The following is a 21,030-nucleotide window of genomic DNA, read 5'->3' as shown; positions in this document are numbered from 1 at the left end:
AGGGTTACAGGTGTGAGACACTGCTCCCTGCTCCCAGCTCTTTCCATTTTATTAGCATGGAACACTTAACTGCTACACAAGTTCTGGTCCTGACAAACACACCCCCTTACTATGATTCAACTGTGCTCTACCAGAGACTCAAGTTTGTATCCAAGTTTTGAATTATTGATAACCATTTGTCAATTCCCTTTATGATTTATGTTGGCCTGAGATCCACCCCCCCCCCCCACACACTTAATTGTGTTTTGTAGTCTGTGAGCCAGACATGGCTAGGTTAGGAAGCCAGGCGAGTCTGGTCCACTTGTGGAGATCCTGCCTTAGCCTCGAGGCAGCAGGATGGGGTTCTTCCTCAGTCCTGTGGCCATTCACACTTTCTCATGGTCATGCCATCATGACCGCCAGAGGATCCTCACCACCACCAGTCTGCTTGCCTGGTTGGAGCTGCTGAGAGGTGGGCATGCATGAAAAGCCAGAAGCTGGGTGAGGCCTATGCCTTTCTGTGAGCCTACCCACGGGCACCTCGCAGGCCTTTCTTCTGCCAGCCCAGCTGTGAGTCCTCCATCTGCTCTTCAGCTTGGCCTGCCTGGCTTTAGGCTGGGCCCTAATCACAGCCAGGACCCCCTGGAGAAATTTTGGGCTTCCATGACCTGCGCAGTTCCTAGAAAGGGCTTAAGATGACAAGAGTTTCCGGGTTCCATTTCACTTCCTAGCTTTCTAGCTGCGGGTGCCCAGGCATCTTAGCATGGGACAGTTCTCTGGGGGTAAGAACTTTGCTTTTCAAGGCTATGATATTAAATACCATAACTCGGTTGGGGGGGCCATCTGTCAGTGTGACCCTCCCCTTGGCTGGTGGGACACCTCCAGGACTAAAAGCTGTCCTTGGACCCAAGGCTCCTGGGTGAGGAGGGGGCACTGTGTCCCAGGAGGAAGGCTGGGGCACATCTTGCCCCACCCTTGCCCCCTGTATCTACTAGATCTGAGCAGCCATCTCCCAACCCTTACCAGGGGATAGACGGACTTCCGAACCGACTCCCCTCTTCTCAGAGGGAGAAACTGAGGCTGGGAGGCCTGTGGAGGATCCAGTCCTCCACAGGGAGGGGAAGGGGGCTGAAGGTGGGGTCTCCGCCGCCGGGGCGAGGCCGGGGAGGCGGGGCTGCCGCTGCTGCCACGCAGGGAGCGGAGGCCCTGGGCGCCGAGGGGCGGGGCGGGGCGGGGCGGGCGGCGGTCCCGCTCCATGCGCGCTCCCGCCCGAGGCGGCCTCGCGCGCTCCCGCCGCTTCGCCCACCGCACCGAGCCGCGCCGCGCCGGCTGCAGCCGCTTGCGGAACCCGCGGCCGGGGCCCTGGCGTGCAGCGCGGGCCTCGGCGGGGCCCAGCGCCCCGGCCCGGGAGGATGTGGCCCAGGGCGGCCCGGGAGCTGAGTAGGGCGCCCGCGCCAGCCCCTCCGGGCCCCGACCTCCGGAGCCGCAGCCGCCGCCCCGCCCCCGAGAGACATGACTTCCAAGCCGCATTCCGACTGGATCCCCTACAGGTACGCGGGCGCCGGCCCCCTCCCTTCCTCCTTCCCTCCCACTCGGGGGTGCTGCACCCTCCTTCGAGGGCGCCTGTAACCCTGTCATTTCCAAGCCCGGGGCGTGGGGGTGTTTTCTACCCAACTTTGGGGGGTCTGGGCCCACCTGGCCTGTGTAACCCCCTCCCCATCCCCTTGCTGGTGGAATTGCTGGGAGGGGTCTCCGGGCTCGGGTGCGTCCCGCACCCGGATGGCCTTCTGGGGGAAGAGGCTGGCTGCGAGCCCCCTCCTAGGCCCAGCACCCGGCTCGTGTGCACGCCGGTGCGGCTCGTGTGCACGCCCGCCCATCTGCCAGCCTGTGTCCACTGGACGTCCTCGCCTTGGACGAAGGATGCCCCTGCCGGCCAGCTCCCAGCCCCACGGCACGGTTCCCGGGCTCGGTACTCGGAACCAAGATCACATGGCTTGCTCGTAGACACGTGCACACAGACCTTTAGCGCCCACAGGTGCATAGCTGTGCGCACACACATCCTGCGTCGGAGAATACGCGGCGCCACTCTCCCCCGTGCCCCTGGGAAACTCGGTAATCTGCTTCCTTAACGAGAAGGCTCATCCACACCCAAGTGCCCTCACAGGGATGAAAGCCCTGAACAGAGCTCAGGCGCACTTTGGGGGAGCCCCCCCTCCAGCTCCCACACTCTGTGGCTGACCCAAGGCCGGCCCAGGTTCTCCCCATCGTGGGAGGGGATTGGAAGGGGTGGGCCTGGCCTCACACAGGTGCAGGCCTTTCCACCCTCCACTCCATCCTCTATTACCAGGGAAAGGAGCTGATCGCCATAACAGGGCCAGAACAGGGCCAGATCCTCGGCTACCTATTGGCTCCGTGGTTGCCATAGGCTACGGGCTGTCTCTAGGCTTCCTAGAGAGGCATATGTGTAAAAAGAGTGCTGGACTGCCAAGACCCACTTTTTATAGCCGATCCAGGTGCCCATGCTGGTGGAAGGCAGGGCTGGACCCTCGGGATCCTTTTTGAAACACCTCCTGCTCTATGGAAGAGGCTTGATTCCATCCTCTGGCCAAGTATTTGACAGGGCTTTTCCATGACTGTCCAGACAGAATCTGAAACAAACAGCTCGAGGCTTCTTAGAAGCAGATCTGTCTGCAAACCGTCACCTGCAATTGGCTTGGGTTTCTCTTGAAAAGAACTGGTGCCTCTGATCTCAGCTTCTGTGGGGGATTCAGAGATTTCCAGATTGTTTTGTATCTCCCAACACACACACACACATACACACACGCACTCACTCACGTGACTCACTGATAGGATCTCCTGCAGACGTGCATTCACACTGCTACCTCACATGGAACTGAGGGCCAAGGCAGTACAAACTCGAAAGAGCAACTGCTCTGAATCTACAACCAGCTTGGGGAGGGGATGGGAGGGGCGGGGGGGGGGAATTGGAGAAGACAGTCTCTGGAGCATCCTGATGTTTCTTGAAACAGGGCTGAGAACCTTCTAGAAGGTAGTGAAGCCCCCATAGAGTAACAGCTTTTCCAGGCCCAGCAGAGAGGTGCGGGGCAGTGCCTTTGGGCCAAGCAGACTTTATTGTGCAAGTACCCGTGAAGGGGTCCAGATGCAGGGGGTCCTCGCAGACTTAAGACAGCAGAGAGGGCTGTGGGAATGATGGCCTGTTTTAGGAGGGGTAGGGGGCTGGGCCAGGCTAGGTTATGTTTCAAGGAAGCTTTTCTCAGGGAGTCAGAGCCAAAGGCTAAAGCAGCTTGAGAGGGAGAGAGCCTTTTTATAGAGAGCCTTTGCCTCACTCTGGGGAGGTGTGAAGGAGGCAGGATTGTCTCTGGGAAATGACTCTGCTCCAGCAAGTGCTCTGAGTACTGGCATTGTGCAAGGGAGTGACTGGCATGTGACCTAGCCCAACTATTCCCCATGCTCCCTTCCACACACAACCCAGAGCAGCAAATCACTGTCACTCTGGAAGCCTAGATGTGATGGCATCTTGGCACTTGTATACTTTACTCCCCTCTCCCCTTCCTGTATCCCCCTGTCACTCCCCCCCTGCCCCATCCACTGCCTTCTTGTTCTGCCAGAAGGAAGGTGTTCAACTGTGGGTGTGCTGGAGTCAGAAGCTGCAGATTCTCCCTTGCTCCATGCCATCTTTCTGGGCATGCGCTGAGCCCAGGAAACCCTTGAACCTGGAATATGGCTACTAGAATGGGGAGATACAGACTAGGAAAGGAGATTACTCCCTTGAATGAATTAGGCCGCTGAATGCAAAGCCACAGACCTCTCAGCACAGAGAAAACTAGGACAGAGGACAAACAAGGCAGTTTGCTTGCATCCGGGGGTGACAGCAGCATGTGTGCACATGCGTTGACGAGCGTGAGGTTCCCCTAATGTCTGCATGTCCGAACTGGATCATGGCATTTAGTTTGTGGGGAGAGTGGGGGGGTTTCCTCCCTCTGTGATAGTTGCAGCTTGCATTCCATGGACTCAGCTTGTTTTCTTCAAAGCAGTGATAGTTGATGATAATCTTCTTATGGGTAATTTTAGCAGTGTGTGGTCATGAATTCGCCTCATCTGGCTTAAAAGGGAAAGAGCATTTAGTTTCTAAAGTTGAACTGAATTTTTTTTCGCCATTTTAATCACTACCAATAATTTTCTATTTCTGCAAGTTTCTCTGTACCTGTATTCTTGAGGAGTATGTAATGCCAGACTTCAAAGCGTATATAAGTTGTGGTGGAAGGCCCGTGGTATAGGTGTATAGCAGGACTGTGCTGAAAGCAGTTGATGGCTGGCAGCTCCTGTATCAGTGCTCTTATCTGCATGGTGCTGAATCTCCTGCCTGATGTTTCTCTCACAAAGTCATCAATTCCTTCAGAGCAGGGACCTTACATGGTTCTCAACAAAGATGCCCACTTCCCTGAGGACCATGTGGCAACCCCCGGTAATGTTTAGGGCTTCCTCATTTTCCTGGCCCCCGACTCTGGGTTCTCAGCACACTTGAAGACAGATGCGGGCCTCCCAGGCCCTGGCTTGGCAAGGCGTGGCTGTAGATCACAGGAAGAGCATCTCAGGCCAGAAGGACCCCCGCACACTCTCCAGCTGTGTGTGACCTCCGGTCTGAATGACTTTCACCAGCTGGCTATGATGGTGGACAGTTCTTCCTTGGGTTGAAGCCAAGCGTGCCTCTGTGTTCCCTTCCTCTTGGTCTGCCCCTTGCATGCTGCTCTCTGGAGAATAGTGTGAGTGTTTGAAGGAGATGACTCTGTAACTATCTTGTTAGGTTTTGCTCAGTAGTGCTATGAATGCTTCTACCTACCACTCTACCTTTGGCAGTTAGTTCCTTCTAGCAGCTTCCCCATTTCCTGTTAATAGAGCTTACCAGCTGTGGTTTATGTTGTCCAGTTTGCATAGCTGAGCATTCGACTCATTCATGGCATTTGCTTAAAAAAAAATACAGATAAAAAACAAAATAGGAAAATGCGATGGTGAGGCAGTGTTGATACTGAGGCATGCTCCCCAGTTCAAATGACCATGGCGGGGGTACTGCCCCTAGTGGCATTAATACACCTGCCACATCCGGGCAGGCCCCGCCCATCATGGCATGGTGGAGTGCAGTCCTCTCTCTTCTGGAGCTGCCCTTATCCTGCCACATTTCAGCCAACTGCTAGGCAGCAGAAGCCACAGTTTTAAACTTGCCCAGAACTGGCATTGCATCCAGATCCTCTGGGTGGCCTGTCCTCCCCTCCCAGCCCACTTAATGTGATTCCTAGGACCAGCAGAGGCCACGCCCCAATGGGACTGAGTGGAAGGCATGAGAGAAGAACGCAGAAAGGGCAAAGCAGGCCTGGAAAAGGGGATACAAATGGTTGGGTCAAGCTCCAGCTCTTGCCCCTGGCTTCTGGTTAGCGCTGGTACATTAGCTGGGACTTATAAGCTGACTGGAAGAAGAGAATGGAAACAGTCTTCCTAAATATGCTGGCCATGCCTGGCTTCTCCAGTCTACAGCAGAGGAGCTCCTGGGCTCTTGTCCCCTGCTTAAAGGTGGTTTACTTCAGGCACTCCAGTGTCTTGGGGGAGATGCCTGGAGAGGCAACTATAATGAAGGAACCACTAGGGTCAGCTGGAAGCCCCATCCATCAGTGCTTTGTCTCCTTCCGAATCTCCTGGCGGGGCTGCAGCTGGCAGCCGGGGTTTGGCAGTGAGTCTCAATTGGAGTCCGAGTCATTAAGAAACCATTAATGTCTCTTTGCATGGTCATTGTTGAGTACAAGCTACAACGGTGCCCATCCGAGAAAGAGGCAGGCTGGCCAGGGAGGTGTTGGTGAGAACACAGACATGCCTGGAATGGTGCTGCAGTGGAGATGAGGAGGCAGGGCCAGCTGGGTGGAGGCGGAGAGGGGAGCTGGGCCTGCTGAGGCAGGGGGGTTTTCTTCTGTTCTTCCTGGAGACAGCCATCATGGTTAACATTGTTCCCTGCTGCTACGTGGCAGGGTTCCTTTCTGCCCCCTCCCCACGAGAGGGGCGGGGAGGAAGGGGGAGATGAGAGAGACAGGGAGGAAGATCACTCAGAATGAATGATGTGGTCACTGTGAGGTACTTATGGGATTGTGGGTCGGCCTTCATGACCTTGCAGCTCTCCAGAACCTGATTGCCCCAGTGATGTCTCTCCCCCCTCCTCCTTCTGTGTCTCCTGGACAGGTTCCACTGGACCTAGTGACTGCTGCTTGCCCCTAGCTGCCATCCCTGCAATGGCTAGCCCTCTTTCTGTGGTGATGCGTGGGTCGGTGGGCAGTTCTCTAGGCTCTTTTGAAATCGAGGAGACCTCAGGCATCTCAGAGCCCCATGGCGCTATCCTTTTCCGTGCAGGGCGTTGGATCAACGCTCTCTGCCTGGAATCTTACCCAGTAACCACTGCTACTAAAATCTTGTTGCTCTTAGACCGCCTTTTCCCTCAGAGAATGCAGGTGGGGTCCGAGGTGGAGGGAGTTCATGCAGTGACGGGGCCTGTAGTAGGAAGACTTGTGCCCGTCACGGATAAGGGAGCAGGATAGACAGTGAGGACACAGTTTCTAGGAACACCTTTAGTCTGCTGAGCTGCCACCATGACCCAGTGTTTCTGGAGGTGGCTTGGCTCCGTGTGCATCAGAGAATGTGTGTCCCATTCTCCACGCTTCTCTGGAAGCTCCTGTCAGCATCTTCTTTGTCCTCAGTCAGCACGGTTGATGGGGGTGACCCAGGTGGCTGCCTCATGTGACACCCCAGGAAGCCGTGCAAACCTTATGAGCCAGTGACCAGTGCATTGGACTCTAGACGCCTGGACCTTTCTTCGAGGCCCTCACTGCAGCATCCCCACCTTCCAGTGAGGCTGCTGTCTTAGGCAGCTCAAGTGTTTGCAGAGGTTGTTTCTGTGCTCAGAGAGTCCAGATGCAGCTGCCGCCTCCCAGGCAGGTGGGCTGATTTAGGAAGGCAAGTCTGTAAACTGTTTTCTTCTGTGCTCTGCAGCTGGCTGGGCTGTGTGGTTCAGAGTCATGTGCGGAGTGGCCTATAGGAAAGTGGCCACTTCAAATATTAAGATTGTTTATAGCCAGAAAGGAGGTGGTGGGTAAGCTAGCGGTGAAAGACAAGCAGTCTGTGATCGTGGACCTCCTTCCACCTCCTCTGACTCCCTTGGAGATAAGAGATGCGTAGATCAAGGAGGGCTGTAGCTACAAAGCAGGGACGTGAGAACATGGAAGTGGTCTTACCTTGTCCATGGAGTGACTTGGCTTTGCCTTTCCCCTCCTGCACATTGTGCCCATCACCACACAGGCACCCCCACTTCCCTCACAGTCGTGGTCTTGTGTGGTGTGCACATGGCTGGATCCCCTTCACACACCTCACAAACCCGATTCACTCACATCTGCCTGAGTAGGTTGCTGCGTGGGTTGCCGCTGGTTTGGGCTGGGCATCTCTGGGGGTTCCGGAGCTCACACTCTCAGGTGCCCCCTCCGCCTCACACAGCCATCCTGATCTTGGCTTTTTTGGGGGTAGGATTTGGGCCTAAAATATTTTGGACTAGCAAGAAAACGAAATGGCTTGAGTGATAAGCTCTCTATCCATGTTCTCCCCTCCCAAGAGGCAGTGCCAGTTGAGGGGAGATACGGCTAGTGGGACCCCAAGGTTTGGTGGCCCGGTGCTTCCTGGGCCATATCTATGGCCCGGGAGTGGCTGGTGGTTGGTTGCTAGGCTGTGCATCCACCTGTGCTGTCCACGACGCAGGCATCTCCACCCAGCTGTGGGGACTGCTCGGTTTCTTACCCTCTTTCTCCCCACTGCAGAGGATGTTCTGTATCTTTGAGCGGGGAGGGTGTGTCAGTACCTCCACTCTGCCTGCCCTGGAGCCAAGCATTTGGGATGGGGGGGGGGGACACCTCCTCCAGAGGACCCAGCCTCATCCGGAGAGGATAGAAGGGGGTAGGGGGAAATTGGTGGCATCCCCAGGCTTGAAGTCCAGCCTTGGACCTGGCTTGTAGGGATGCCTCTGTCTGGCTTTCTCCCAAATCCTTCTGCAGCCTAGCCCTGCTTAGGGATCTGAGAAGAGGCTCTCATCCCCTCTTAGACTAGGCTAGCTGAGAAGTCCTCAGGACCCCGAGTCCTCCCAGGAGATAAGCTCCCAGGGTGCCCGAAACGGGGGGACCCAGCCCTTTGGTTCTGAACTAGTGTCTAGATGGCAGCCTCCATCCTTCCTTCCTCCCCCATGGAATCCCAGAAACCACCTTGGGAGAGTGGTGGGCTCTGGGCCAGACCCTGGCATGTCATGGGCAGCCCTGAATCCCCTTCTCTCCTCTGCAGTGTCTTAGATGATGAGGGCAGCAACCTGAGGCAGCAGAAGCTCGACCGGCAGGTGAGTAGCACTGGTGGAAGGGCAGAGCCTGGGCGGGGGCTCTGGGGACAGAGGCTGCTGTCCCTCCTGGCTGGCTTTCCTGCATGAGAGGGATGAGAGAGCTGAGCTGTCACTTTTACAAGCTCAGGACTAACCCAGTACATGAGGTCTTTCCAAGGCAAGCCGTCAGAGCAGGGTGTGGTGGCTCACGCCTGTCATCCTAGCTACTCAGGAGGCTGAAATCTGATGATCAAGGTTCAAAGCCAGCCCGGGCATAAAAGGAACTGAGACTCTTATCTCCAGTTAACTTCTAGAAAATGGGAAGTGGGGCTTGGCTCAAGGGTAGGGTGGTAGCCTAGAGCTGAAAAGCTTAGGGACAGCGCCCAGGCTGAGTTCAAGCCCCATGACCCCCCCCCCCCCCCACCAAAGAAAAGCCACCAGAGACACTGCACCTGGAAGATTGGGCTTTGTGCTGGGAGCCTGTCAAGGCAGCCACTGAGACTGAGTTTTGCCATCCTTTCCTGGTGTTTTCCCCCTCCCCCCAAGTCTCCAGCTCCTAGAGACTTTGGCCCAGAGGAGAGCTTAGGAACTTGGGGACCCTACTGTAAATCTCTGGACCCCAGCCCCTCTCTGGTGGAGGTAGTAGATGAGCTCCCCCGTGTCTACCCTGTGCCTCTAGCGGGCGCTGCTGGAGCAGAAGCAGAAGAAGAAGCGGCAGGAGCCGCTGATGGTGCAGGCCAATGCAGATGGGCGGCCCCGGAGTCGGCGGGCCCGGCAGTCAGAGGAGCAAGCCCCCTTGGTGGAGTCCTACCTCAGCAGCAGCGGCAGCACCAGCTATCAAGGTACACCAGCCCTCGCCCCAGTGACAGCCTGGAAGATACTGCTGTCTGTCATTGCAGTATTTTGGAGAGTCTTGGTGGCCCACCTGGGACAGGGGGTGACTCCTTTATATCCCTGTGCCCAGACCCTCCCTCCTGGTTGATACCCCAAGCCAGAGGATTGGGGGAGACTCGGACATAAGCAGACATAGACAGATACAGTCACCACCGCCCCCTGCTGGGCTTGTGCTAGGTATGCAGTCATTTACTCCATCATGTGTCAGGGGCAGTACCAGCTGTAACACTGCCACAGGTAGGAAGAATCTTAGCAACTACAGTGTTCCCCTCTCTAGGGGCTGCCTTCTGACCTGCAACCTCCACAGACATGGAACTGCGGGTAGTTTTCTCACCTTAGCCAACTAATTGCTGTTTTCCCTGTCCTTTAATGCTTCAGATTCTTCTTTGACTTCTGCTAATGTAATCCTTACACACACACACCCCTCATTGGCTCAGTGCCTACACTGTGACATTGCATACTGTATAAGCTCGGTCCCCTCCGTGTGCATGTAGATTCTTGAGGAAACTTCCTTTCCAATGATGAAGGTTGCCTTCAGGCATTTGCCAGGATTAAGCATGACACTGGGTGTTATACTGCATTTAGACTTCCTCTTCACTATCCCCCATGTTTGGGCAACTTGCCTATAGTACATGGAGCAGTAGGGCTAGACTGATTCAGAATTGTCAGACAAATGGTCTTTCTACCGAGTTGTGTTGCCTCCTCAAAGAGAAGCTCCTTCATGATTCTTTTATTATGTACCCCAGTCCAGCATCCTGGGCCATACCAACTATGCCTCTACCCCCCTTTAGAGGCTCTGTAGGAGAGGGATGGGGCCTCAGCCCCCCTGGATCAAGAAAGGCTGCTACATACAAGACTGGCTTCACCCCACCCTTCCCCAGCAGCCTCGTCCTCTGCTTCTATGCGGCAGTCATGCCAAGGATGGCTGTGGCACCTTGCAGGGAGGGCAGCCACAAACTTGGGTCCTGTGGAGCTTAGCCTGCTAGCAGGTGGGCATCATAGCCCCAGCTCTGCCAAGCCTGGCACCTGAGCCATGGGGCTGCGTACAAGGTGGGCATCTATACCCAGAATGTGGGGACTCTACCTTAAAGAGTCATTGATGTGCAGGTGTTTGGCAGATGTTTCTTAGGCACTGACTGTGGGCCAAGGCCAGCAAGAGAGGCAACAGCTCCAGGACGTGTGTCACTGGCGTCAGAAGACAGCTTTGGTCTTGAAACTGTTTTGCCATCATTAAAATGACAGTGAGAGCAAGTTGCTTACCCTTTCCTGGATTTTTTATGTCCAGTATAAAATGGGGGGGGGGTTGTCGGGGATTCTATCTTAAGACTTCAAAAGCAGAAGAAACTGGAGTATGTTTTAGGATACAGGCAACCAGACATCAGATCAGGTAGGGCCTCCTAGGGCCATTCGCCTGAAAACTGTAGACATCTGTCAGGTTCATGCTACTTCCCTGAAGCTCAGTCTTTTTGTCCAGCTCTGAGTAGTGGACAAAGCCTTGGGGAGGCTGCAGCATACCTGGCCATCTGACCTGGAAATTGGCTGCTTCCTGCCCTGCCCTCTGCTGGTGCTTGGTGGTAAAAGCAGGGTTTTGTGTTTTTTTTTTTTTTTTTTTTTTGGTGGGGTGGGGGAGGGGGGTATTTCAAGGAAAATGAGCAAGTTTGACCTGTATCAGAATAGTTCATTGTAGTGAAAATTCATGTACATTCCATTCGCTTCTTTTGTGTCTGTTGAGGACCTTCTTTGCATTAGGCTTGGATTAAGGCTTACGGGTCCGCTCACTCAGGTAAGCTCTGTTTTATAGACCTTATGGTCTATAAGATGTTAAGCAGATGGTCATAGTTAACCTTTGTGGAATGAAACCAAGATCTGGGAGGTGGGGGGGTGTGAGTGTGACAGCAGTTGGGGACAGCTTCCTTGAGCTGGAATTTAATCCCCCAGGGAGAGTAATGCAAGCACTGGGAATAGCCAGAGCAAGAGCCCTGTGGTGAATAGGGTTCACACAAGCCTGGAGTGGCTGAGACTCAGCAGTGCCTGGTGGTGGAGTGGGTAGTTGGGCCAAGAGAAGGAGACATGGAGAAGTCAGTCCTGTAGGAGAATGTTGGTCTCAATCTTAAGAGCAATTTGAAACCATTCATGGATTTTTAGTAGCTTTAAGGGTCTTAGTGTGTGAAGATCATGGAGGCACTGGCTGCAACCTTTCTGAAGCCTTCCCGTTGTTGTGTGTGTGTTGTGTTTTTGCATCAAGCTGCTCTTCCTGTGGGTGCTCTCACAGATCCCTGGCTGGCCCTAGCTGTAGGCTCTTCCAGAGATGCAGCCTTTGTACCCTCTTTCTCCATCTTCCAAGCTTGATGATGGCTTACTCATGAGGTACGAGAAAGAGGAGTCAAGCATGACTCCATGCCATTCTCACGGACATCGCCCTGGCCCTGCCAGGCCTCAGAATAGTTTCCTGACCCAGGACTTGGGTTGTTCTGCCTTGTCAATGATCATAGCTTTGGTCTGTCCTAGACCTTTGTATGGAGGTGAGTAGGTCTACTCTGTAGGCCCAAGAGTGATGGGGGACAGGGGTGGGAGATGCCATGCTAGATTTGTGATGGAGTAGAAGCTGGAGTTTTACTCAGCGCTCATTTTTTTTCCTCTCTCTCTTGGGTTTTTTCCTCTGAGCAGTTCAAGAGGCCGATGCACTTGCCAGCGTGCAGCTGGGAGCCACCCGCCCAGCAGCACCAGCCTCAGCCAAGAGAACCAAGGCAGCAGCTGCATCAGGGGGCCAGGGTGGAGCCTCTAGGAAAGAGAAGAAGGGAAAGCACAAAGGTAAGTGTGCCTTCCCCACAGCTCTGCCCCCCCCCCCCTCCCAGTGCTTGGTGCCTTTTCTAATTCATAGAACCCCTGGGCTGGCTGTGGCTAAGGGCATGCTACTTCACTGTCAGAAGTCCAGCTCAGCTCTGCCCCAGACCACACCTTCCTCTTGGCCTGAGATGGCCCCTGGCCATTGTACCTTATTCAGGCAGCTTGTGCAGCATTCTCTGTCAGCACTTATTTGTAATATGGGCTTCTGGGCCACAGCTAGTGTTCTCTCTGCTCCTCTTTCCAGTAAAGATCTCTAGGGATCAAGGAAAAGGATGATGGTGGTCTTTATCCCTGTCCAGTGTCCTGGCTAGATCCTGTTTCCTCAACCCTTGTCCGTAGGCAGTGATTTTTCAGGCCACCATCACCATGGGTCAGTGGTATATCAAGGTCCATGGGCTTTTGTAGCTGGCTGAAACATTGTGCCTACCTCAGCCAGACGGAGGAGCTACCACTTGTTTGAGCCTGGCCTCACTTTTGTTACGAAGCTGAGGCCACTTGGGGTGGAATGCTGACATGGGACGGGAGAGTCTCTGTCTGGCAGGCAAATATTTGCCCAAAGAAGCCTTATCTCAGGAGTCCCTATGTTTAAAATGTGTGTGAATACTCTGTGTGTCTGCCTGAGAGGGAAAGATAAACATCAGCCACTGACTGACAACTTGTCGCTGGCCATGTCCACGCATGGTTGTTGGCCTCACCTGTGGTCTGAATTGAATCTTTGTTCTCCATCTTGTTTTCTCCACCACATAGCTGGTTTTGTTGTAGGTGACTGCTGTCACTTAAGGATGTGGGGTGTGGGATGGTATTTCAAACAGTCTCCTGACAGTTTATCCTGGAAGACCAGATGAAGCCCACATCTCTTCACAGCTTACTAATTACCAGCAGGCTGACAGCGGTCTTTTTTTAAAAATCAGTTTTATAAATAAAAGTTTTGCAAAGGGTCTCTGTTCCCTTACCCCTTTCCTGGACATCTGAGAATCCAGGCCCTCCTCTCCCTCTGGATGTAACTCAGGAGTGTCTGGCCTGCAGGCACCAGCGGGCCAGCAACACTGGCAGAAGACAAGTCTGAGGCCCAAGGCCCAGTGCAGATCCTGACTGTGGGCCAGTCAGACCACGCCCAGGACGCGGGGGAGACAGCAGCTGGCGGGGGCCCTCGGCCCAGCGGGCAGGACCTCCGTGCCAAGATGCAGAGGAAGGGTGAGCCCCATGGGGGCCCAGCTGGGACCGAAGCTCAGTCCCAGATTCTCAGTTGCACCCTTTTCCAGGAGTATGGCTTTCCTACGTCTGGTGGAGCCTCTCCCGGGTGGTGGGGAAGGGGCACACATGGAAAGAGAGAAAAGCTTTGGGGCAGGAACTTCTCTGAGGGCCAGGTAAGGGAAAGAAGTATGACCTGGGGTAACCAGGAGGCTCATGTTTAGGGAAAATATTTCCTTTTGCTTCTTAGAAAAAGTCCTTTTGAAAGAAGGTAGCCATACTGTAGTAGCAGGAGCGGGGCCAGGATACTTAAGATATGCTAGGCCTAGCCTCCCAGTTTCCCCTTCATGAACCCTCAGGAGCCGCTGTTGAGGGAAGGTAGCAAAGGAAGGAAGTCTAGTAGAAACATGCATTGAGAGGAACTGACTAAAGGAGGACAGCTTCCTGAGAAAGGGCTGTTGAGACAACTTGGGACTAGGTGGCGTTTCATGTGGGGGGAAGACAGCTGGCACTGAGGCTTTGAGTAGGCAAGGAAAGAAGAGTCAGGGTGCCCTGAACTTTGCTGAATGAGCTAAAGCCTTTTCTCTGGCAGTGTCCAGCCAAAGCCTCAAGGAAGATGTGATCAAGGGCAGAAATGGAGGATCCCTGTTGTAGGTTCAGCTCAGTGCAGGCCTGATAACAGGAGACAGGAGAGGGGCTGATGCAGGGACTGAGCTGAAACTGGGTGGTGGGGATAGATACATCCTTAGGATGGTGACTAGTCCCAGATCCTGTACTCATGAGAGAACATGTGTCCCTGTGTACATCTGGAGGTGTGGGAGCATGCTTGCGTGAGCATGTGTGTGCATATGGCTGTGTAAGCTTGCCAGTGTCTGAATGTGTGTGTTCGTGTAACCACCTATATTCTGGGGGTAGATTCTTCTTGTCATGCCTCCCTGTTCCTCTGCTTGCCCCAGGCATTTCCAGCAGCATGAGCTTTGATGAAGAGGAGGAGGAGGAGGATGAGAATAGCTCCAGCTCTTCCCAGCTGAACAGCAACACTCGCCCTAGCTCTGCTACTAGCAGGAAGTCCGTCCGGGTGAGTGAGGGGCTTTCCCCCATGCAGGCAGAGGCAGTGCTCAGGACTGCCCATCCACAGGTGGAGGCTGATCTCTTCCACAGGACTCCTGAGGGTGTATCTCACATCCCAGGGATCCGGCACCGGTTTGGGTTTCTCAGGGTCCCTGGCGCTCAAGATCTAACTCTGTCCTCACAGGAGGCAGCCTCAGCCCCCAGCCCAACAGCCCCGGAGCCACTGGCTGATGTGGAGGTCCAGGATCTTGAAGAGTTTGGACTGAGGCCGGCGCCCCAGGGTATCACCATCAAATGCCGCATCACTCGAGACAAAAAGGGGATGGACCGGGGCATGTACCCTACTTACTTCCTGCACCTCGATCGAGAGGATGGGAAGAAGGTAAGGTGCTTTTGAGCATGCGTTTTCAACTAGGCAAGCTTGAGGGCCTGGTGACCACAGTGTGGAGTCTCAGTCCAACACTGACCTCTCAGCTTCTTGGGAGGAACTAAAGCCTCTCTGCCTGCTCTGTAGAATGGTGTCTGCTTGTGCATGTACACTCAAGCAGTGGGGTCATGAAGCCGGGAGGTGTGTGTGGAGCAGAGGCTGGGTCTTGGAACAGTGCCCTTTTCCCACTCCCCAAGGTGTTCCTCCTGGCGGGAAGGAAGAGAAAGAAGAGTAAAACTTCCAATTACCTCATCTCCGTGGACCCAACAGACTTGTCTCGAGGAGGGGACAGTTACATCGGGAAACTGAGGTACCTGCCCTCCCTAGGATGGAAGGGAGAGGGAGAAGCAGGGTAGGCTGTCTGTAGAGAACATCTCAGCCTTGAAACTCTAGGCCAGGGCTGGATCCTTTTTGTCATATCTACCCACAAGCCCAGCCTGTGCCCACCACAGAGCTACATGTAGACTTAGTCACTCCCAGGTGGGTGGGAACAGGCCTAACCTGAGACAGTAAACTCAGGATGTCAGTCATCATGTAGGCCACCAGAGAAGAGCTGCCTTGGCCTTACAGTCACAGCAGAAGACTCAGGGCAGACTCCCAGGCCTCAAGAGGTAGGTGAGTACCAATTTTCAAAAGCTTAAGATTTCAAGTAATCGGCTTAAGGTAGAGATAGGGGTAGATGAACAGAGGCAATCACCCATGCCTGTGGGTGATTCTATAGTCTTTAGCTTTCTACTGTTCACCTCCCATGTACTGTACCAGTTTCCCCAGAGAAACCCAGGGAATCCCAGGTACTGTACTCCATGTATTTCCTTCACTGACATGAGTCTAATGAGAAGTCCAGGCCTCTGCCTAGGAAATAACATTCCAGATCTGGCCCTGGCCTAATTCAGTATACTTTCCAGGGACCTTCTGAGGCATATTCTGAGCTATTCCATACCTTGCAACAGAGGGTACATGTCCTTTATTGAGTGTGCCTTTATTTTAGGTCCAACTTGATGGGCACCAAGTTCACAGTTTATGACAATGGAGTCAACCCTCAGAAGGCATCGTCCTCTACTCTGGAAAGTGGAACCTTGCGCCAGGAGCTGGCAGCTGTGTGCTATGTGAGTCCTGGGTTCCTAGGTCTCTGAGGTAGATGTGAAAGTAGTGTGCTGCCTGATCTGGGGGCCAGTTGGGCTGTGTAGTGATTCTGCCTGAGACAAGGGCTCAAATCATAGCAGGGGGCAACTCTTGGGACCACTTCTGGCTTTTTGCAGTCCAGACCTAGGAGGCAGACAATGTAGATTGTCTGTGTTTCTCTTGTATTAATCTGGAATGCAGAGCCTGAATGGATCACAATAGTGCCCTATTTATTATCATTCCACTGAACGTTAACCTACAGGGTATGTCCTGTTTATAGACAGCCAACTAAATCTCAGAGGTGATCACTTGCTAAAAATATACCAAAGTAGAATATAAAAACTTTATTCTCTTGGGAAAGAGTGCTTGCCTTGCATACACAAAGACCTGGGTTCGATTCCTCAGTATTATATACATAGGAGAAAAAAAAAGCCAGAAGTGGTGGTGTGGCTCAAGTGGTGGAGCTTTACCCTTGAGAAAACCTTAAGGACAGTGCTCAGGCCCTGAGCCCAAGCCCAGGACTGGCAAAAAAAAACCTACAACTCTATTTCTTCAGTTTTCAAAATGCAAAAATAAGCCAGGTGGTTCATGCCTATTTATAACTCTAGCTACTCAGGAAGCTGAGATTAGAGGATCTTTATTCAAAGGCAAATCCAAGAGTCTAATTATTTCTGACTAGCAAAACACCAGAAATGATGTGGCCCAAGTGGTAGAGCTGGCCTTGAGCAAAAACTAAGCACATTTTTGAAGTCCTTAGCTCAAACCCCAGTACCACACACAAACTGAACATAGATGTTCCATCAATCTCTGCAGAGACACTTTCGAGGGGGTTGGAAATCAAGTTGTTTTCTATAGTCCCATGGTGCCACCTGCTGGTCAAATTGGAGAAGCAGCTTAAGTTTTCAAGTACTTAGTGAGCCCCTATTATTTAAGGCACTGAGGACATAGCAGTAAACATAGGTAGAGGTATACTCTTATGGTACCAAACCCTAGTGGGAGAGTCAAACCCAAAACAAGTGAAATAAACGTGTTTCTTATCAATGTTAAGAATTAAAAATCAAGGAAGATCATGAAATGTCAAGGCATGTGTGCACTAGGAGGGAGTAAAAGCCAGCTGTCTACATCCCAGGATACAGTCAGAGCAAAGGTCATGAATGCCTGGCATGAAGGACAGGCATGGGAGAGGGACCATGTAAGACTCTGCTAAGTAGAGTAAGAGACTCAACCATTTAACAGGACCACTCACTACTGTGTTGAGAACAGAGTGGGGAGGAGGTAAGAGGACAGAAACGAGGAGTCTGGTTAATGGCTGCTACAGTGACCTGAGATGGTGCTAGTGGCCAATAGAGGAATTTGGATGTAGTTGAAAGTAGAAGGCACAGAAACTGCTCTATAAGTGAGGTAAGAAAGAAGATCGAGTCCAGCATGGTGACTCAAGACTGCCTAAGCAAGTGGAAGTGAGCTGCCACTAACTCATTAGAATAGGACTTAGTTTTGGTGATGTTAGAAATGCTTATTAGGCTTTCAAGTGGAAGTAGTATAGACTAGTGCATGTTTATTCATTTCCTCGAGGTTTCCCTGTAGTTAAAAGTCTCTCAGCTAAGGTCCAGTGCTGAGTTAGTTCTCTCTCTCTTTCCCAGGAGACAAATGTCTTAGGCTTCAAGGGACCTCGGAAGATGAGTGTAATTGTCCCAGGCATGAATATGGTTCATGAGAGAGTCTCTATCCGTCCCCGCAATGTGAGTCTTTGCCCCCCACCCATTTGCCCTCTTAGCAGTCTCTGCATGAACTCCTCAGGGCAGGACCCTGGCTGCAATGGGAATGGGTTGGGGATTCACACTCAAGAAGTCCTGGAGATCTAGAGTGATTCAAGAAGCCATCCTGAGGAACGAGCTCTCCTTGGGGTTGTCATGATAGCACAGTTTGGGCCTGGCTCAGATAAGGTTTGCCTCCAGGAGCATGAGACGCTGCTAGCACGCTGGCAGAATAAGAACACGGAGACTATTATTGAGCTGCAAAACAAGACACCAGTCTGGAATGACGACACACAGTCCTATGTACTCAACTTCCATGGGCGTGTTACCCAGGCCTCTGTGAAGAACTTCCAGATCATCCATGGCAATGACCGTAAGTGTTTCTGCCCTCCTTCTCCTAGGACATCCAGGCCCTTAGTTGAGGTTTCAGCTTACCTAACCCAGTCTGTAGCAAGGAGTCAAATGTGTAGGCTATAAGGTCTGGATTAGACATAGAGCTTTCTAAGCACAATGACTAGATGAGCCCTAGATGAGCCGCCTTAGAACCCTGGCCCTAGATTCTGTGTGTTCAGCAGAATACTGGGCATGAAAACACTACCTAAATGGACTTTCTCCCCTTATTTCTTACTGTTTGTATCTTTCCCTCTCCTTTGCTACATGATGCTTCTCTTGTACTCATTTGTTCGATTTCCTTTGAAATTTTTTTGGCATCTCTGTGGCTTGGGTGTCCATCCTGTGCTCTTTGTTTCTATGTCATGCTTCTGCCGGGCTCCAGCGGACTACATCGTCATGCAGTTTGGCCGGGTAGCAGAGGACGTGTTCACCATGGATTACAACTACCCGTTGTGTGCACTGCAGGCATTTGCCATTGCTCTGTCCAGCTTCGACAGCAAGCTGGCTTGCGAGTAGAGGCGTCCTCATGCCCTTTGGGGTTGCCCAGCCTGAAGTGGAGCTTGCCTGCCTGTGGAGACAGCCCTGCCTACCCTCTGTTCAGAGGCCTTCTGCCAGATGAAGCTTGGGTCCTTGGCAGGCTCCCTGGCTTAACCAACCAGGAACTAGCTCCTCTGCCTCCATTGCTGGGGCAAGGAGTAGCAAGTGGGTATGAAGGGATGAGAATAACTCTGTGCCCCACGATCAACATACACACCTCCATTTTTGGGTTAGTACCCAGTTTGCAGTACGGGGTACCTCTTCAGTGAGATGGCCAGAAGAGGGATATGGGGAAAGGAAGCACAAGCAGGGCTGTGGTGGCCCAGCCATCTTCTCAGCCCAGGAGTAGGATGACAACAGGTGCCCCCAAAAGGTAGGGTTATGTGTGTATAGGGTATAGAAACTTAATGTAGCAAAACACTTAGTGGCCAAGCCTGACCCCTCCAACTTCAAAAGGCCCCCTTTAGGCCTGACAGAAATTAAGGGTGGAAGGAAGAGGTAGGTGACAGGATTGCAAGGCTATCTGGGGCTAGATCAGCTGGTGGCTTAGCACATTAACTCATCTGTCTTGCCAGGTTTACTCTGTGCTTGCAGAGGCCGATGGGAATCCAGGCCTCAAGGCCAAATGTCTTAGTGGATAGGGCCTACAGGAGGGTGCCCAAATGGCTCCCTGAAGCAGGGCTTTCCCGGGAACCCTGCCACTAGGCCCAGAAGCTCTTGGCCGAGCAGCCAAAGCAATTCCTGAGAACCACAGATGGGTTACAAGTCACCAGTTCTTGTTGGCAACATACCATCTCAAGCCATGGCATGCTCCAGGAAGACTCTCCTTTGAGGAAACCTAGCTCCCATTGCTATCAGGCAAGTCCTGGTGATAAGGGCTACTGTGTGTGGTTCTTCATAGGAGGCAGTGGAACAGGCTGAGAGGAAGACTTTCAGGATAAGAGATCAGAGGTGGTAGGGTCCTTACTAATTTTGGTGAACCACACTGAGAAAATGGGACTTGTGCTGGAGTACATAGCTGCTTAGTGGGAGAGCCCAGAATCTGATCCCCTTCTTCCCAAAGTAGTATCGCCAGCTGTCTAACCTACCAGAGTCCATTCTGCATGCTCTATTCCCTACCCAATTCCAGAGACTTAAAGCAGAGTTGACAGGTAAGTTGAGGCCATTTCCAGTAGGAAATCAGGTAGTTCCCTATTGGAAGCTGTTTTTCTGCACTTCAGTTTGATTAGACCTGGCCCCTCTATGCGGATTATAGGGCCATTACACAAGTAGGACAGGTAGTCTGAGTGTCTCAGGCTGGGCCTGCTCCCTCCATTCCCACTGTTCTCTGGATGGCAGCATTCACTCTGCAGTGCAGGCGTGGGAACACTAAACTCTTGCCTATTTGTCATTTGCCCTAGCAGAGGCTTTTTGCCCAGATGGAGGCTAGAAAACAGTGGGAAGCAAACACTAAATGATCTTGCTTTACAGTAGATATGCTTAGAAAGGCTAACTAGAATTTGTTTAAAAATCAAAGTTATACATGGCTTAAGTGGAAGTAGTTTGCGCTCATTTTTTGGTAACAGATTTCCTATGTAGAATGATATAAGCAAGGCACACCTGCTCTAAGAGAATCTGACCACACCTGGGCCATGTATTCCTGTAAGAGATATCTCCAGCAAGCCAGTATTTAACATGGTCTACTTCCTAGAGGTACAAGACTTTCTATGTTGGAATCAAAGTATTTGATGATGAAAGAATGGTATCACCTATCTGTAGTTCATCTGGATGTTTTCAGGAAAATACACGCTAACATTAGAAGGAAGCCTGGTCAGGCTGTTCTTGGGCCTACAATTTTAAGACAGAACAAGCTGATTCTGGATTTTAGCACTAGGGTAGTAAAAAAATCAGAAGCACAATGGAAAACTCTCGGCCTCTGCACTCTGCTTTAGCACAAAAAGGAAGTTGGCTGGATGTGTTAGTAAGTGAGGAGACAGCATGGACTTTATTGCCTGGGAAAGGGTAACGTCAGCACAAAATCCATTGTTGGACACTGAGGTGCAAGAGCAATCGAGTCACCTGCTTAAGCCTCTACCCTTTTTGATACTATTCCCAGACCTCTTGCTCTGGGCCACTAGCCCATGAGGGCCCTGGGGCTCACCTGGATTCAGTCCCTCCCACAGTAAGAGTTCTTATCCTTCACACCTCTGTCAGATGGTTTTTGACTGGGTAGTAAGTAAAGTGGTAATGGGCTGAGCTGTTCCTAAGAGTGTTAGGCAGCTGAGACCTTAAGCAGCTCCCCCTCCTCTGTAACTGCTTCTGGCTCTGCAGAATGGTGAAAAGTCACTTCTCCAGCTCCTCTCAGAAGTCTAGCTTTTCCTTCCTCTGGCTCTAAGGTGCTCTGTGTCCATCTGTGTGTCTACATGTAT

The 21,030-nt window shown here is 52.5% G+C and overlaps 2 protein-coding genes across 5 annotated transcripts in view; one reads left to right on the top strand and one right to left on the bottom strand.

Moving 5' to 3' along the window:
• The window catches only part of Tub (TUB bipartite transcription factor), an 81,564-nt gene extending 60,639 nt beyond the window's left edge, over positions 1–20,925 (top strand). Inside the window, exons 1-12 of one of the 4 annotated variants that reach the window (XM_090348234.1) lie at positions 1,300–1,529; positions 8,356–8,407; positions 9,066–9,228; positions 11,948–12,091; positions 13,154–13,321; positions 14,275–14,396; positions 14,574–14,771; positions 15,014–15,126; positions 15,805–15,922; positions 17,579–17,677; positions 17,894–18,065; positions 18,468–20,925. In XM_090348234.1, coding sequence (XP_090204360.1) covers positions 1,492–1,529; positions 8,356–8,407; positions 9,066–9,228; positions 11,948–12,091; positions 13,154–13,321; positions 14,275–14,396; positions 14,574–14,771; positions 15,014–15,126; positions 15,805–15,922; positions 17,579–17,677; positions 17,894–18,065; positions 18,468–18,601 — 1,521 coding nt within the window. In that variant the 5' untranslated portion in view covers positions 1,300–1,491 and the 3' untranslated portion in view covers positions 18,602–20,925. Of the gene's footprint in view, positions 1–1,299; positions 1,530–8,355; positions 8,408–9,065; positions 9,229–11,947; positions 12,092–13,153; positions 13,322–14,274; positions 14,397–14,573; positions 14,772–15,013; positions 15,127–15,804; positions 15,923–17,578; positions 17,678–17,893; positions 18,066–18,467 lie in introns of those variants that run through there. The other 3 variants (XM_090348233.1, XM_090348236.1, XM_090348235.1) reach the window with 3 other exon arrangements.
• Positions 16,819–21,030, bottom strand: part of Ric3 (RIC3 acetylcholine receptor chaperone) — a 41,455-nt gene continuing 37,243 nt past the window's right edge. The window contains exon 9 of the transcript XR_016538082.1: positions 16,819–17,916. The gene's annotated coding sequence lies outside the window, so the exon portion shown is untranslated. The remainder of the gene's footprint in view (positions 17,917–21,030) is intronic.

Source organism: Megascapheus bottae, chromosome 16 (genome assembly GCF_031878675.1).
Source record: "Megascapheus bottae isolate mThoBot1 chromosome 16, mThoBot2.hap1, whole genome shotgun sequence".
NCBI classification, from domain to species: domain Eukaryota; kingdom Metazoa; phylum Chordata; class Mammalia; order Rodentia; family Geomyidae; genus Megascapheus; species Megascapheus bottae.
Note: the sequence above shows the minus strand (reverse complement) of the source record. Positions and strands in the feature narration are given on the sequence as shown.